Source organism: Dama dama, chromosome 23 (assembly GCF_033118175.1).
Source record: "Dama dama isolate Ldn47 chromosome 23, ASM3311817v1, whole genome shotgun sequence".
NCBI lineage: Eukaryota > Metazoa > Chordata > Mammalia > Artiodactyla > Cervidae > Dama > Dama dama.
Genome location: NC_083703.1, coordinates 44,293,059 through 44,310,374, shown reverse-complemented (window position 1 = coordinate 44,310,374; position 17,316 = coordinate 44,293,059). Strand labels below are relative to the sequence as shown.

At 38.6% G+C, this 17,316-nt stretch overlaps 1 protein-coding gene across 1 annotated transcript; it reads right to left on the bottom strand.

Moving 5' to 3' along the window:
* Positions 1-544: 544 nt before the first annotated feature.
* On the bottom strand, positions 545-17,024 carry LOC133044814 (dihydrodiol dehydrogenase 3-like). The gene is made up of 9 exons (XM_061126581.1): positions 16,941-17,024; positions 14,441-14,608; positions 13,487-13,603; positions 12,108-12,185; positions 11,569-11,691; positions 8,337-8,446; positions 7,277-7,442; positions 2,455-2,537; positions 545-587 (listed from the first exon to the last, which is right to left on the bottom strand). Exons 1-9 carry the CDS (start codon positions 17,022-17,024, stop codon positions 545-547), a joined length of 972 nt encoding a protein of 323 aa, XP_060982564.1.
* Positions 17,025-17,316: the final 292 nt, after the last annotated feature.

Here is a 17,316-nt window from a genome sequence, read left to right as displayed (position 1 = left end):
CCTCAGACCTGGGGTGCCTAACATGGGTCTTATACCCCTTGATCTTTAAAGACAATCTCTGAGCCTGTTGGTACTTCTCTTCTGTGTCACTGCTAGGGGTGTGGGTCCTGACTAGATTTCTTCTTCTACCTGCCAGTTATACTCAGTGAGGTTCTTTCTTGACGGCCTCAGGTGTAGAAGAGCCAATACTCTTCTGCTACTTTTCAAATTTTTTGCAGCAAAAGTTACTCTATATATAGTGGTATTTTTTTCTTTTTTATTGCTCAGCTTGGGGAATCTAATTACACAACCAGGGATCAAAGCTATGCCCCCTGCAGTGGAAGCATGGATTCTTAACCACTGGACCACCAGGGAAGTCTCCAACTCTGCCTTTTAATCCCCTCCCAAGTATCCTTGTTTTGAAATCTTTATTATTCACATACACAAAAAGCAAGAAGCCTTAAACTAGAGACACAGCTTTTAATTAGCTCCACCAATCATAACATTCCTCTCCACACCCCAATAATCAGTAAATTCTGATAGGACCATGATGGATTGCTCACAATCAGTATTCTTCAGAAAATGGGTAGTCAGGGTGATCAGCAAGGCTGAAAGAGAAAGAGGGATGTTAATTTATTAATTCTGTATCACATGGCCAAGGAGAGTGTTTCTCTGTGGATATAGCCAGGATGGCCTAAACCTCAGTCTACAACCACATCCCACCTTCTACCCCAGGCATCCAGTCCACATGTGAATGGTGCCTGCGTGCCTGATTCCCACAGTCATAAGCAATATAAACATCACAGTGATATTTACCTTGATTGGAATTACAGTTTATAAGAAGGTCTGAAAACCACAGCTAAAACATTAAGGTCATTTCAGCGCCAGGTGGAACATTTGGTCCTGGGTGTGATGATGATGATCTCAGTAACAACTGTGCAGATCTTTTTAACACATCCATTCAACAAGTAAGTACTGAGCACCCCCCCCCCCAAAATAGACGGCATTCCATTAAGACACTTCTGATCTTTTGAGATGTCATGGACACATAAGCAACAATACTGATAAAGTGAGATGACTATTTTCTTAATTTATAACAGATTAAAACAGTGGTTAATTAATAATTAGTATTACTGCTACTTTCCTTTTCCCCTATGTTTTTACTTTTCTTCCTAAATTCATTCCTTTTCATTTATTTCATTAAAGAGTACATTCTGAGTGATTCCATATGCCAAGAGTTATGATTTCGACCTAAACCCACAAACATGAGTAAGTCCAGGCACTGACAGCCTGAGGAAGGTGAACAGAAAAGTATACTGAAAAGTTTTTGAGTACAGAGAAGTAAATTTCCATCTTTTTGTTTTATTTATAATATCTTTTTTTCAGAATCATGATATAGCTTTACAAACAGGAGACAAAGTTTTGACATCTTTCATTTAAAACTAAATCTTCCTTTTGCTAATAATTTGCATTACCTTCTCTCTAAACTCTCTTCTAATATCTCTCTGATTAGCCTTCTTTCTCTTCAATCCTGACATCCTCCTGCAGTAATTAGGCAGCTGGAATTTCATGTTAGTAACTAAGTCAAAGTCAAGGAGTTAGGGTTCCCTAGGGGATGACCCCTGATGAACAAAGGCAACACTGGAGTAAGTCTTGACTCAGGAAACCAGAGAGACCCAGAAGATCTTACCTGGGTGTGTCCTGCTAAGGACATGGCCATCACTCACTGGAGGGTCAGTTAAGCTCATGATCTCCTTGTAACTCAGTTTTGTGAGATTATAAGGATGAGGACATGGGATTTGTAATAGGGGGAAAAGGTCAATGAAGAGATCTATTTGAAAGAAATGGATGGTGTCTTGGTAAAGAAAGGCCCATTAGGGAGAAAATTCACCAGACACTTAGGGAAGGGGGTGGAGGCCGGGCCTTGTGACCTCTCAGTACTGATGCATTTTGCCTTTCATGAGACTTTCCTCCATAAAAAATATCAACAATATATTTTACAATTGTGTTAGGATAAACACAAATGTAGTCCAAGCTGGATTCATTATTACATAGTCATTATTAATCATTTCCTCCCAATTTTATAAAAAGTTTAAAGATAAAATACGTTCACAGGTCCCTAAAAGAATAGTGGGTTGCAGCCACTGTCCCCTTTGTGTCTACTGGATTCCTGGGCCCTGAGAGGAGGTACATCAGGCACAGGGATTAGGAGCACAAAGTAGTGAATTCACCACCACGTCAAATCTAGGGATTTTACTTATGGACTGTCCTGGGCCACAGTCACATTTCTGTTAGTCAGAGATGGAGCCCTGAAGGAAACCTTTGGTCTGAGGTCTGCAGGAAGCACCAGTTTTACAGCTACCCTGGAAACCAGGACTATCTTCTGAGAATTAAGCTTTTAAAAAGCTTAGTTCCCCTGCTGACCTGCCTGCTACAGAAAGCAGTGTATGTGTGAAATATACGCAAGTCACTTACAAGACTAAATCATAATATCGTATGTTACTGTTGAGGCCATCAATTGCTTCCATGTCTTCCGGAGTCAATTCAAAGTCAAGAACCTGGAATAAAGGAAGAATCACAATGACTTCTCTCCCAAGGAGCTGGCCTCCCCCTGGGGACTGGAGGACTTTCCAGCTGGATGGAGACAAGAAGAGGAGACAGGGAAGCCATGTCTGTCTTCAGCTTCCAGGTGAGCAACCTGGGACCCTCTGCAGTGTTCTCACTTCTCCTTTCTATACCCTCTACTTTTCTGCTCCAGTTCTCAGACAGACACACACACAGAGGTTGCAAGGCATCAATCCCCTATCTTTCTACGTGAATTTCTTTCGACAGAAGACAAGCAAACAAAAATCAACTTTTTTTAAACAAAGGCACTGTTGGACAACCTGGACAAAATACGTGCACTTGACTGAACACTAGACTGTTTTTTTCCTTCTCAACATCCCCTAAAATATGGCAGAGCATAGACCTTAAACAAGTATGGAAACGAGGATCCCCCTGTGAAAACCTAATCAAGAATCTGATAACAAACTTATTCATTACCTATGAATAAATCTAAAATATTGATTATGTATATGTCTCTGTGAGAAAATTATGAAATGCATTTAAAATATTAAAGGATACTTAAATAATTAGAAATGAATATCATAGTCACAAAATGGAAATGTCAGAATTTTGTTAAGGATTTTTGCATCTATGTTCATCAGTGATATTGGCCTGTAGTTTTCTTTTTTTGTGGCATCTTTGTCTGATTTTGGAATTAGGGTGATGGTGGCCTTATAGAATGAGTTTGGGAGTTTACCTTCCTCTGCAATTTTCTGGAAGAGTTTGAGTAAGACAGGTGTTAGCTCTTCTCTAAATTTTTGGTAGAATTCAGCTGTGAAGCCATCTGGTCCTGGGCTTTTGTTTGCTGGAAGATTTTTGATTACAGTTTCAATTTCCTTGCCTGTGATGGGTCTGTTAAGATCTTCTATTTCTTCCTGGTTCAGTTTTGGAAAGTTATACTTTTCTAAGAATTTGTCCATTTCATCCAAGTTGTCCATTTTATTGGCATAGAGCTGCTGGTAGTAGTCTCTTATGATCCTTTGTATTTCAGTGTTGTCTGTTGTGATCTCTCCATTTTCATTTCTAATTTTGTTAATTTGGTTCTTCTCTCTTTGTTTCTTAATGAGTCTTGCTAATGGTTTGTCAATTTTGTTTATTTTTTCAAAAAGCCAGCTTTTAGCTTTGTTGATTTTTGCTATGGTCTCTTTAGTTTCTTTTGCATTTATTTCTGCCCTAGTTTTTAAGATTTCTTTCCTTCTACTAACCCTGGGGTTCTTCATTTCTTCCTTCTCTAGTTGCTTTAGGTGTAGGGTTAGGTTATTTATTTGACTTTTTTCTTGTTTCTTGAGGTAAGCCTGTAACGCTATGAACCTTCCCCTTAGCACTGCTTTTACAGTGTCCCATAGGTTTTGGGTTGTTGTGTTTTCATTTTCATTCATTTCTATGCATATTTTGATTTCTTTTTTGATTTCTTCTATGACTTGTTGGTTATTCAGAAGTGTGTTATTTAACCTCCATATGTTTGAATTTTTAACAATTTTTTTCCTGTAATTGAGATCTAATCTTATTGCACTGTGGTCAGAAAAGATGACTGGAATGATTTCAATTTTTTTTTAATTTTCCAAGACTACAAAGCCACAGTCATCAAGACAGTATGGTACTGGCACAAAGACAGAAATATAGATCAATGGAACTGAATAGAAAGCCCAGAGATAAATTCATGAACCTATGGACACCTTATCTTCAACAAAGGAGGCAAGAATATACAATGGAAAAAAGACAACCTATTTAACAAGCGGTGCTGGGAAAACTGGTCAACCACTTGTAAAAGAATGAAACTGGAACACTTTCTAACACCATACCCAAAAATAAACTCAAAATGGATTAAAGATCTAAATGTAAGACCAGAAACTATAAAACTCCTAGAGGAGAACATAGGCAAAACACTCTCCGACATGAATCACAGCAGGATCCTCTATGACCCACCTCCCAGAATATTGGAAATAAAAGCAAAAATAAACAAATGGGACCTAATGAAACTTAAAAGCTTTTGCACTACAAAGGAAACTATAAGTAAGGTGAAAAGGCAGCCCTCAGATTGGGAGAAAATAATAGCAAATGAAGCAACAGACAGAGGATTAATCTCAAAAATATACAAGCAACTCCTGAAGCTCAATTCCAGAAAAATAAATGACCCAATCAAAAGTGGGCCAAAGAACTAAACAGACATTTCTCCAAAGAAGACATACAGATGGCTAACAAACACATGAAAAGATGCTCAACATCACTCATTATCAGAGAAATGCAAATCAAAACCACAATGAGGTACCATTACATGCCAGTCAGGATGGCTGCTATCCAAAAGTCTACAAGCAATAAATGCTGGAGAGGGTGTGGAGAAAAGGGAACCCTCTTACACTGTTGGTGGGAATGCAATCTAGTACAGCCGCTATGGAGAACAGTGTGGAGATTCCTTAAAAAACTGGAAATAGAACTGCCAAATGACCTAGCAATCCCACTTCTGGACACACACACTGAGGAAACAAGATCTGAAAGAGACACGTGAACCCCACTGTTCATCGAAGCACTGTTTATAATAGCCAGGACACAGAAGCAACCTAGATGCCCATCAGCAGATGAATGGATAAGGAAGCTGTGGTACATATACACCATGGAATATTACTCAGCCATTAAAAAGAATTCATTTGAATCAGTTCTAATGAGATGGATGAAACTGGAGCCCCTTATACAGAGTGAAGTAAGCCAGAAAGATAAAGAACATTACAGCATACTAACACATATATATGGAATTCAGAAAGATGGTAATGATAACCCTATATGCAAAACAGAAAAAGAGACACAGAAGTACAGAACAGACTTTTGGACTCTGTGGGAGAAGGCGAGGGTGGGATGTTTCCAGTGAACAGCATTGAAACATGTATATTATCTAGGGTGAAACAGATCACCAGCCCAGGTTGGATGCATGAGACAAGTGCTCAGGCCTGGTGCACTGGGAAGACCCAGAGGAATCAGGTGGAGAGGGAGGTGGGAGGGGGGATCAGGTTGGTGAATACATGTAGCTCCATGGCTGATTCATGTCAATGTATGACAAAACCCACTACAATATTGTAAAGTAATTAGCCTCCAACTAATAAAAATAAATGAAAGAAAAAATAACTCCTCAAAAAAAAAAAAAAAAAAAGGAGCAGTAAAGACATACTTAAAGGAAAAAAAAAATGTTAGTTAAAGCAAGATTATATTCCACTATAATAAAGTAGTACAGAGAAGTAAATAGTTAAACAGAACAGAGAGAGGCCAGAAATGTACTTATGGACATTTGATACATGACAGAGTTGACAATGAACATCTGTGGGAAAATACGGACAGATTTCTGTTTAACTATAGGTATATACCTTTTCATGTCATATTCAAAAATCAGTTTAAGTGTATTACAGATCGAGATTTGAGTGGAAACAAAAAGCCAGTTTATCAGGGAACATTTCCCTTACCCTTGACTTAGTTTGACCTGTAACTTCCACTGGACAGTGATATTTCCCAGAAGTGGTGAGTCAGATCTGAGCCCAGACAGGAAGAGGATTTTTCCCCACTCACTTACTGGGGTTAAAAACACTGTGATGAGATAAAGACCAAGTAGATTGACAACAGTCTAGCCAAATATATAAGAAAAAATATATAGAGAAGCATGCAGTCTCCTGTGACAATAGCCTCATCCACCTGCTAAAGCAGAACTGCTGAGCTGCTCTGCACTGAACTACAAATGCCCAAAAGAGCTCAGCCAAGAAGACAACAGCTTAGCTCAGTGCAGGTTGATTGTGAAACCACAGAATCAACAGACGCATAAACGATCTCTGCCTTAAACCCCTAAATGGGGGAGATTTCCTGTACAGCTATGGCTAATGGTATAATATAAAAATAAAAAGACGTAGAATCTAATAAAAATGTACAAAATCATGTACCTTTGTACATATACATGTACAAAGGCAGAAACTGAAATACATGAAAATGAAACCACATTAATATTCAGAGAAATGTAAAATAAAACCATGATGAACTGGTTCAGGATGACTGCTCTCATTCGCGTGTTCCCAAATTCACACGTTGTTAACCTTACCCCCACTGTGATGGTGCTAAAAATGGAGCTTTTGAGGGGTGATTAGATCATGATAGTGGAATTTTTACGAATGAGAGTTGAACAGTATCATATTCATATAAGAGACTTGAGAGAGCTCTGTTGCCCCCTCCACCGTGTGAGGATACAAGAAGAAGTCTGTGACCTGGAGGAGAGCCCTCACCTGATCACCCGGGTACCCTGACTCCAGTCTTTCAGCTTTAGAACTGTGAGGAATAAATTTCAATTTTTTTTCTAAGCCACTCAATCTGTAGTATGTTGTTAGAGCAGCCTAAACAGTTTAAGAAAATCACATAATGCAATTTTGTCAATTAAAAACAAAGAAAATAAGATGTCATTTGCCCGAGGTGACAGAATAAGTTGCAGACGTAATGTTGGATCTAAAATCTCTATTTTCTGTCCAACCTTAACCCTCTCCAGCCATGTCACCTCTCCTGTTGGCACATCAGGAGGAGAAAACCACTGGAAGTACACACAAGGCATTCATGCACAGGAAAGAACAGGTAACTCATTTTGACTTAAAAATAGTCAGACAGCTGGACAAAAATGACCCTTGTGAAGGATATTCCTTAGGAGCCCTCTGCCCACAGCCCCACTCATCACCTGCATGTTCTCTTTGATCCGCTTCCTGTTGTAACTCTTGGCTAGAACCACAATCCCACGTTGTATCTGGTAGCGAAGGGCAACCAGAGCTGGTGTTTGCTTGTGCTTTTTGGCAATGGCACAAAGAACTGGGTCCTCCAAAAGAATAGGGTAGTTCGGGTTTACCCTGGAAAGAAATTAAGAAATCCTGAGGAGCTGAGAGTGAGTACTCAGTTTCTAAGAGGCTTCTCAAACAGAACAAGTAGGTCCACTCTAGACCAGTGCTTCTCAAAGTGTGGTCCAGGGACCAGCAGCATCAGTTTCACCTGGAGTCTTGTTAGAAATACAAATCCCATGGCTTAACTGCAGACAAACTGAATCAGAAACTTGACTCTGTCACCTCCCAATCTGTGTTTACAAGGTTCTCCTGGTCACCTGGGTGTATGCTGAGTTGAGATCAATGCTTCCATAGCTGTGGTTTTGTTCTTGTACATCTCAGGGGTTGTTTTTCCTCTCCAATCATAGCCCCAAAGTAAGTATAAGAGCATAAAAGGAGAAGGAAAAGACTGGGATACTTTTTAGTTTAACTGTCTCAATATTGATAAAAATTGAGTAGTCTCATAGTAACTATTCTTTTCATCACTATTTACAGTGTGCAGTACTTATACAGATGTTTACAAAAATAGTTCAAATTGTAATTTTTTTTGATCATCATTGACCTGGGAGGTTTATTATCCTGACTTTAGACATAAGGTAAGGGAAGCTCAGAGAGTCTTTTACTAGCAATGTGTTCATTAATTAATAAGTAAGTAAATCATGACTTAATCTTATGTCTTAGATCTCAACTGGGGGATTATATATAGATTTTAATGCAGTCACTTGTTATTGATTAATCTACAACAAGACACATATAATGTGAAAAATAATTGGCTGAGTGATGAGAAGACAAAAGAGAAGGCTCTTGCGTTTCCTCTGTCTACCCCCTGCCAGTTGAGAGCACCGAGTACAACATAACAAAATATATTCCATGAAAAATTGAATTTTAGGTAAACTCTCTGTTGTCTTCATTAGTGTTCCTTACCAATTTTTCAATCGTTGGGATCCCAGAGCACCATAGGCAACAAGAACGATATCATGTGACTTGCAGAACTCTAACAGTTTGTTCTGATTGAGGTAAGGGTGACATTCCACCTATAGAATGTCAACATGGAAGAGTGTCAGGTTATATAGGAAGGTGATATCAACATGACAGAGAAAGGCAAAATGTTTAAAACATCTAAAGAAAAAATAAACTATGGAACACTAAATTGGAACTGAAAATATCAATATCAAGTAATTTTTTTAAGAAATACATATTATATCTCTATTCTCAAAAACAGAAAAAGTAATAACATTCCTGAGAACAAACAACTCTAGGGACCAGAACTCAGTTACTAAATACACTACCAGGGGACATACCTAACTCCAGATCTGGGACAAGAAAACAACTGTTTGAGTCTTGGACATCAAGTCTTGCAAAATGCAAGAATTTGCTCCTACATGTCTGCAGGACAAAAGAACCAGATTGATGGGTTCCCATGGTAACATCTGAGTAGATTTTAACACCAAAGGGAATCATGAATGAGAGCAAATGTAGCACACAGACTCAACAAAAATCCCTGAGAGAGAGAGAGAAAAAGAGCAAAAATGTTTCCCTCTACGGATGATTATTATGAAAGCTCCTTTCTCAGAAACTGACAATTAAAGGGAAGAAGGGAAGTTTTCGCCTTGCCTTATAGGAATAGGTGTATTTTATCCTGACTTAATGAGGGAATTCTATTTTTACAATAAAATGTCAGGTAAGAAGATTAAAAAGTGCTTACATTGCAAATATTGAAAACTGTCCCAATGAAATAATTAATTCAGGTGAACATTACTGATGGATTTTCAACCATTATATGAAAATTTTGGGGAAAATGAATTTCCTCTGATGACAATTATTATCTAGTAGATGACTAGGTAATTTCAACATGGGAAATACACATTTCCAAATTAAAAATCTAGCTGCCAGTAACTTTACTAGGAGAACAAAAATGCCATCATTACAGTGGGACAGCTGATGATCACGTGCTTCCTACTGGGTGCCAATTGAGGGGCACAGCATGCAAAGGACACAGTCCCAAAATGTATAAATTTATGAGCATGAGTAAGGGGTTCAGATCTATCTGTTTACAGGAATTGAGAAGCAAATTAATAATACAAGATGATAGTCTGATAAATTGATTCTATTTGTTGAAAAACTGTTTGGATATCATGGTTAAAAAATATAATTGAATGACCATGACAGGTTAAAAGAGCTTGATATACATGACTCAAAGTGACATGTGAGCCACAATGAGATCAGTTCCACCTAATATTACACATGTAAATATACATATATATACACACACCCACATACACATCTGCCAATGTGGCAAAATGTGAAACATTTTGCATACAAGAGGGAAAATATGGGTGTCCTTGATCGTACCCTTAACTTTTCTAATATCTGAAAATTTTCACAATGAAAACTTGGAGGCAAAATTAAGGCTAAAGTCACAATAGTTTTGAAGCATTTTTAATTTAGAATAGTGATTATACATATATGCTGTGCTGTGCTTAGCTGTTCAGTCATGTACAACTCCTTGCGACCCCATGAACTGTAACTTGCCAGGATCCTCTGTCCATGGGGATTCTCCAGACAAGAATACTGGAGTGGGTTGCCATGCCCTCTTCCAGGGGTTCTTCCCAATCCAGGGGTCAAACCTAGGTCTCCCGCACTGCAGGCAGATTCTTTACCATCTGAGCCACTAGGGAAGCCCAAGAATATTGGATTGGGTAGCCTACCCCTTCTCCAGGGGATCTTTCCTACCCAGGAATCAAACCAGTGTCTCCTGCTTTGCAGGAGGATTCTTTACCAACTGAGCTACTAGGGAAACCTATATATATATATATATATATATATATATATATATATATATATGTTTCCTGAGTTTTACAAGCTACATTTTCTGTAGAAGACTCTTATTCCTTGACTTCAGGTTGTACCTTATAGACATTGTTGTTGTTGTTTAGTCATTAAGTCATGTTTGATTATTTAGTGGCCCCATGGACTTCCCAGGCAAGAATACTGGAGTGGGTTGCCATTTCCTTCTCCAGGGCATATTACCAACCCAGGGATTGAACCACAGTCTCCTGCATTGGCAGGCAGATTCTTTACAGTACACCACCAAGGGAGCTTGTGGACATTACGTTATATGAAATACAACAGTTGCAGAAAGACAGCTGTTAATACCTAAATTGGTCAAGCTCACAGAATTAAAGAGTAATGTGATGGTCACCACGGGAAGGTGGGGGGTGGGGAGTAGGGATAAATCAGTATTTCCTATTCATAGGTACAAATTCTCAATTATACAAGATGAATAAATTCTAGAGACTTACTGTATAGCCTTGTCCCTATGCTTAAAGTTATTGTATTATACAATACAATACAATGAGCTTAAAGTACATTGTATTGTGCAGTGTTATATACTTAAAATGTTTTTAAATGAATCATATTAACTTTTCTTATAGCAATAAAGTAAAAATATAACAAAAATATAAGAGTACAGAATCAAACAAAGAAAAAAGTGTTTAAGCAGTTAATTTTATGATAGACATCAATGGGAGAAAAAGATCAAGACTGAGTAAATCACAGGGTGTGCTCTAATTCCTGACTATTTCATCTACTGTTAGTATTGCTGTAAGATGCTGATTTCACTCTATAACCTGAATGATTTTCATAACCTCCAGTAAATTTTTCTATACTATGCCTCCTGTTGAAGACCCGTAAGCACAGAGACACCAAGACTAAGGATTTGGGTATCCAAACCCCACACAAACTCTGAACACTTGTCTCAGCTGATTTATCTCTATTTACTTCCTATTCTATGTTTTAATGGTCTTCCTTCTGTACACAGTTCTCTCTGAGGCACTTTTACCATCTGATCTCTGGAGATCTTTTCAGCTCAGGGAAACACCTCCTCCCTCTAAGTTCTGGGGGACTAGTCTAACCCCCTTCACCTCCAGTACCTTCCCTCAGTGCTCACCACAGTTTAGCAGGAAGCTATCCCCAGATTTTCCACCCAGACTTTATCAGACAGAGATACCTTTTTGGGTTCTATTCACACCATCCAGACAGAGGCTCTGATCTCTAGAATCATCTGTCCACAAAGGTTGGATGAACAGGAGGGGAGGACAGACAGACATCAGGCCAAGAAGGAAGTTCTGAAGAGCAGGAGGGAGAGGAACCTCACCTGGTTGCAGACGGGCTTGTACTTGAGCCCTGGCTTGTTCAGGATCTTCTCCAGCTGCTTGTGGTTGAAGTTGGACACCCCGATGGACTTAGCCAGCCCTGCATCTTTACATGTCTCCAGGGCCTGGGGAGTGGGGGTGGTGAGCAGTCATTTGAAATGAGCGATAGATCAAGAATAAATGCTCAAAAAAAAAATCTGTAAAAAGTTTCTCATGTCAAGAATTGACATTGATTTTAAGAAAGAAAAAATGAGAAGAAGGTCATGACACAAGAAGAAGAATTAACCATCTCCTCCTTAGAAAACCCTGGAGAATACATATCACATGGAAGGAAATAGATGCCTGGCTTCACCATCCCAGATTCTGTCCTTCCCTGTGAACATTTCAGCAATGGTTTTCTCCCCACAACCCCAACATCCAAGTCCTTAGATTCATTAACTGCTGAGTCTGATAGTCCACAGCCCATTCTCACAGGTGGAAGAAAGAAAGGAGGTTCCCAGTCTCCTGGCTCCTCCCCTGGTTTTCTCCTTCCTGGACTCACCTCCCATGTGCGGCAGAAATCTACAGAGTCATATATCACTTTTCCACTTTCATCTTTTGGAAAAAGCTCCTCTCCTGGCTGGAATAGAAGCAGTAATTTTAGAGATGTCACAAAATAATTTCTCCATTTAGTCAGCCTGCCAGGCACATCTGGGACCAGAACATTAACCTCCATAAGATAGGTTTACAACATTCCAGATCTCTTACACTTACCATATGTTTTAATAAATAGAATTTTCTTAGGTCCTAAAGGGACTCATTGTTACTGATGTAAAGAATGGCAATGTTACATGGCTTTATTTCCAGAATAAAAATTGCAATCTTGACTTAGATGTGATAGAATTTCTTTTCTCTCTGAGCATCTGATAGCCCCTAGGGCAGACATATGAACCAACAAGACTCTCCTTAGGTTGATATGGGATGTGAAAGATCCAGACATGCTCTCAAATGTTCATGACCATGAGCCTTAAATAAATCAAGGTTAATTTACCACTGATGGAAAATATTGATATAAAAATAAAGCCAACCAAGAGTAATGGAAAGTTAAGTGGTAGGGGGAGAAAGGAAACCTTTCTGAAGAGTACTGCAAATCCTTAAATCTTCCATACCTGGGCCTTGCCATCTACATAAACCAATAAACTCTTCTGCATAGGATGACTTGGCTTGAGTTGATTTCTGCAACTTAAAATCAACCTAGAACTCTGGGACAATCTAGAAGGATAGGTTGGGGGTTCAGGATGGGAGGGACACATGTATACCTTTGGCCTATTCATGTTTATGTATGGCAAAACCATCACAATATTGTAAAGTAATTAACCTCCAATAAAAATAAATAATTTTTAAAAAAGCAGTTCTAAGTAATACAGTTCTTAATGGCTAAGTTCAGTCCACAGACCTCATCATGAAGACAGGCAACAGTGTAGGCAAGGTCTCCTAAGTCCCAATAAAGGTTTAGACTCACCTAGAGAGAGCACCATCAAAACTGCTCAACTTGAAAGGGTGAAAGATGAGATAAACTCATCTTGTTCAAGTGTAAGGCAGTGTCATGCTCACCACGGCTGCACCAAACTCTGTGTTCTTAAAATCCTCAAGGGACTCAAGAGTCATACTCAGTACTGTGTGCAGAACTCACCTATTTCTATTCCCTCAAGTTTTTGAGCAAAGAACATGAGATTGTTGAGCTTTTTCCTCTGGGAGGAATGACAAATTAAAAATTAAAAAAAAACTCAATAAAAAAGATAATCATAAATGATTATTTGGGAATTCTACTCTAGTGAAGAGTATATCCTACTATGAAAAATCTGAAGTCAACCATCCATGCAGGTTGATAGACATTCTGACACAAGAATGAAAATAGTTGTAATCATACAAATTGCCAACCTTCAGAGCCAGTGGAAAATGAATAATGTAGAGATCGACATAGTCCAGTTGAAGATTTTTCAGTGACTTTTCCAAGGCTGGTCGGACCAACTCTGGTTGAAGGAAAGTGGACCAAAGCTGCAGAGATTAAAGAAAGGGAGCTGCATGAAATTAACGTTGTAGGTAACTTTGTTTTTATGCTTTCATCTAAAAATCAAAGATTTTTCCTGATTAGAAATGGACGATCACAGAGGAAAACCACCCTGTTTCTTTTTCAGTTCCATTTTTTATCTACCCAACCCATGTAAACTTTGTTATTTGATTGAATTTATCACTAGTACATAATTCACAATGGAAGAAAATGATCCAAGAAATAAAAAGTGTCAAATAGCTAATATACCCATCATCTGAATTATGTTTAATAAAGTTTAATAAAAGCAGTTCACAAAGTCAATCTAATTCTATTAAAGAATCAATCCTCTTAGGAGTAATTAGAATCTTTTTGTTTATGTAACTGTAGGAAGTGTTTTGAACATATTATTATGTGCAGAACATAATTCAAGACATTTGGTTAGATCTTACATAATAAAAAACAGTGCCTCCTATTTCCACCTCTTAGATGGAAGTAAGAACTGAGATTTAGAATTTGAAGAAAATTTAGAAAGTTCCCTAGATGATAAGGAAAGCTATAATCTAATTATTTCTGTCTGATTCATTAGCCCATACTAAATCACACTGCTCTGGTCTAGGCTCAGAAAAATAAAATGACTTTAATTTAAAATTAAAATTTGAACCAATGATGAGAAAGCCATCATCACACTCACTTTCTTTTTGGATACCAGATTTAATACACAAATATGTGTGAAAAAAGTTGTACCAATAAGCAGTGTTCACCAACCAGCTATTGATCTGACTACATAATTATTACCTGCACACCATGACTTGCATACATGTGCACACACAAACACACAGCACCTTTGAAGTGTAGAATATGTCTTCTCTCTTCACAGTGCCATCTGCAATCTTGCTCCGAATGGCTTGTCCAACTTGCTCTTCATTTTGGTACAAATGAGCACAGTCAATATGGCGGAACCCAACCTCTATAGCCAATTGGGTGACCTCCAGAGCTTCACTCTTAGGAACCTACATAAGCAACAAAGGTGGTAGTTGAATATTCACATGATAAAGAAACTGCTGATGCACAAGCTTTGATTTTTCCCAAGGAAAAGAAACAAACAAAAGCTTTAATGTTTCTTTGTGCTTTTGGTTAGTTCTGCATGTGTGGTGTTGAACCCATGATAGTTTACCTGAAATTTCCTATAAAGTTATTAAATGAATACCCAGGAAGTCTTCAATCCCAGGTGATCAGTGGTTGATCAAAGGCATCAGAGGACCCCAAAGGCCACCTCCAGGTTCAGTGATGTGCTGGAGGAACTCATTAAAGTGAAAAAAATTGAATGTGTTAGTTCAGTTGTGTCCGACTCTTTGCGACTTCATGGACTGTAGTCCGCTAGGCTCCTCTGTCCATGGAACTCTCCAGGCAAGGAAGATCCCCTTCTACAGGGGGTCTTCCTGACACAGGGATCAAACCTGTGTCTCCTGAATTGCAAGTGATTCTTTACCATCTGAGCCATGGATATGATTTATACAGTGAGATATTTTAAGCAAAGTCAGTAAGGGTAAAGGTTCATGATACAAAGCACCAAGAAACAAGGTGAAATCTTCTAAGAGTGCTCTACCAATATAGTCATGCAGAATACACAAAATAAAAACTATACCTATTCAAAGTGTACTAAGTGATTTTTTTAATGCCTATCCTAGTGGCTCAGATGGGAAAGAATCTGCCTGCAATGCAGGAGATGTGGGTTTGATCTCTGAGTCAGGAGCATCCCTTAGAGAAGGGGATCGCAACCCACTCCAGTATTTGTGTCTGGAAAATCCTAGGAGAGAGGAGCCTAGCAGGTTATAGTCCTTGGGTTCACAAAGAGTTGGACACAACTGATGGACTACCACTTATGCTTTCTTTCCCTGTATGATGAATATCACAGCCAAGCTAGTTAACAGTTCCATCACCTCACATAATTAACTTTTGTAAGTGTTTGTGAGACCTTTAAGGTCTACCCTCCTGGCAAATCTCAAGAATATAACCCATTATTATTAACAGTAGCCACTGTGCTGTACATCAGGTCTCCAGATTTATTTATCTTACAACTGAAGGCCTTTGCCATTTGACCAGCATCTTTCCATTTTTCCCAACTTTATCCCCAGCTCTTGGTCACTGTGATTCTACTCTCTGCTTCTATGAGTTCAACTTTTTTTATAGATCATACTCATAGAGAGATCATGCAGTGTTTGTTCTTTATGTCTGACTTATTTTACTCAGCTTAATGTTATCTAAGTTCATCCATGTTGTTGCAAATGATGGATAATTTCTTTTATAAGCCTGAATAATATTTTGCTTCTTTTTATGTGACTTGTAATCTTTTCTTTTTCAAGGAGGTGCTTGTCTAACTTCCATCTGTTGGGTCTAGTTCTGGCTTTCCTTAAATGCAGGGGCATTCAGGGACGTGCTGAGGAATGAACTAGTGAGCTTCAGTAATAGCTGAACCCTTCCCTCTTCTCATCCTAGTTTGCACTACAAAGTCCTGACTTCTGTCTTCAAAATTTCTCTGAATATTTCCTTCTGTTTCATACATAAAAGAAGTGATATTCAAAGTTTAAGGGCCAGTCCCTTGTCATACAACTATTCAATACATACTCTAAAGACAAGATGGGTAGCAAATTTTCTGGATTCCAGTCTAGTAAATTATCCTCTTTGTACCTCTTACACTCAAGCACTGAAGACCATAGTTAGATAAAAATATATAACAAAAGCCTTTGAAACCTTTCCCTGTAAGACTATAGCTGTCTCCTCAAATGGCACTGAACTTTCCATTAGAAGTTTCCACACAGAAACAGAAGTACAGGGCAAAACACAGTTGAAGTGTTTCTTCCCTGTGACCTAGTAGGTATTCCACAGTAGAAAAGCAATTTTCTCCCATTAGTTTCAGTCACCTCATCTTCAGGAGCTTTTACCTCGAATACTTCTCTGGATCATGTCTTTTTGGAAGGAGGAAACGGTTCTGTAATTAATGAAATATACAGAGAAACCTGGCCATTACAATCACCCTCAAAGCAAAGCAGCTGACAGTCAGTGTTCTTGACTGCTGAGTCTCACCTCTTCTGCCAAGCTGGGAAAGAGAAGGAAACTGGAGGGGAACCCAGAGAAATCTGCAGGTGATCACAGCCTCAGACCCTGATGCAGAGTGGAGACTGGATGCTCTCTTCCCTTTCACAGGGCGTGGTTCTAGCCTGGTTAGCAGAACCACATGATCCTCCCAGAGTCACACAGGAACTCAGTGCTTGACAACCCAAGTTCCTTCCACTCATGTCACATCCACTACAATTTATGTCAACCCACAACCACTACTCTTACCTCCTCAGGTGCATAGGTTCCAAATCCCAGGATAGGAATGAAGTGGCCATCATTAAGCTTCACCCTCTGGTATTTGGGATCCATTGCCTATTGTTCCTCTGAGTAAGCAGACTCTGATATTTTTCTTCTGCCTTCACAGGTTATAATTAATAGAAAGGTAATGCCCCAGCTGCACTGTCCAATGTTAGCAGATACACTGTAGGAGGAGCATGATTAAACCAATAGCCATGGAGTAAGAAATAAACAAAGGGTGTTAATTTAACTTGTTTGCTCTTATATCAGAATAATAGTCACATTATACAATGATATAAATCATTAATTTCTTTGAAAATTTTACCTTATTTTTTATAAATAAATTTTTAATTCTGGATCCACT

Bases quoted from the DNA above. Each gene is read 5' to 3' on its own strand.
- LOC133044814 (XM_061126581.1), bottom strand. From the start codon at position 17,024: ATGGATCCCAAATACCAGAGGGTGAAGCTTAATGATGGCCACTTCATT. The intron at 13,604-14,440 runs GTGCTGTGTGTT...TAATCTCTGCAG, and splicing joins ACATATTCTACACTTCAAAG to CTTTGGTCCACTTTCCTTCA. The intron at 7,443-8,336 runs GTAAGGAACACT...ATTTCTTTCCAG, and splicing joins TCCCAACGATTGAAAAATTG to GGTAAACCCGAACTACCCTA.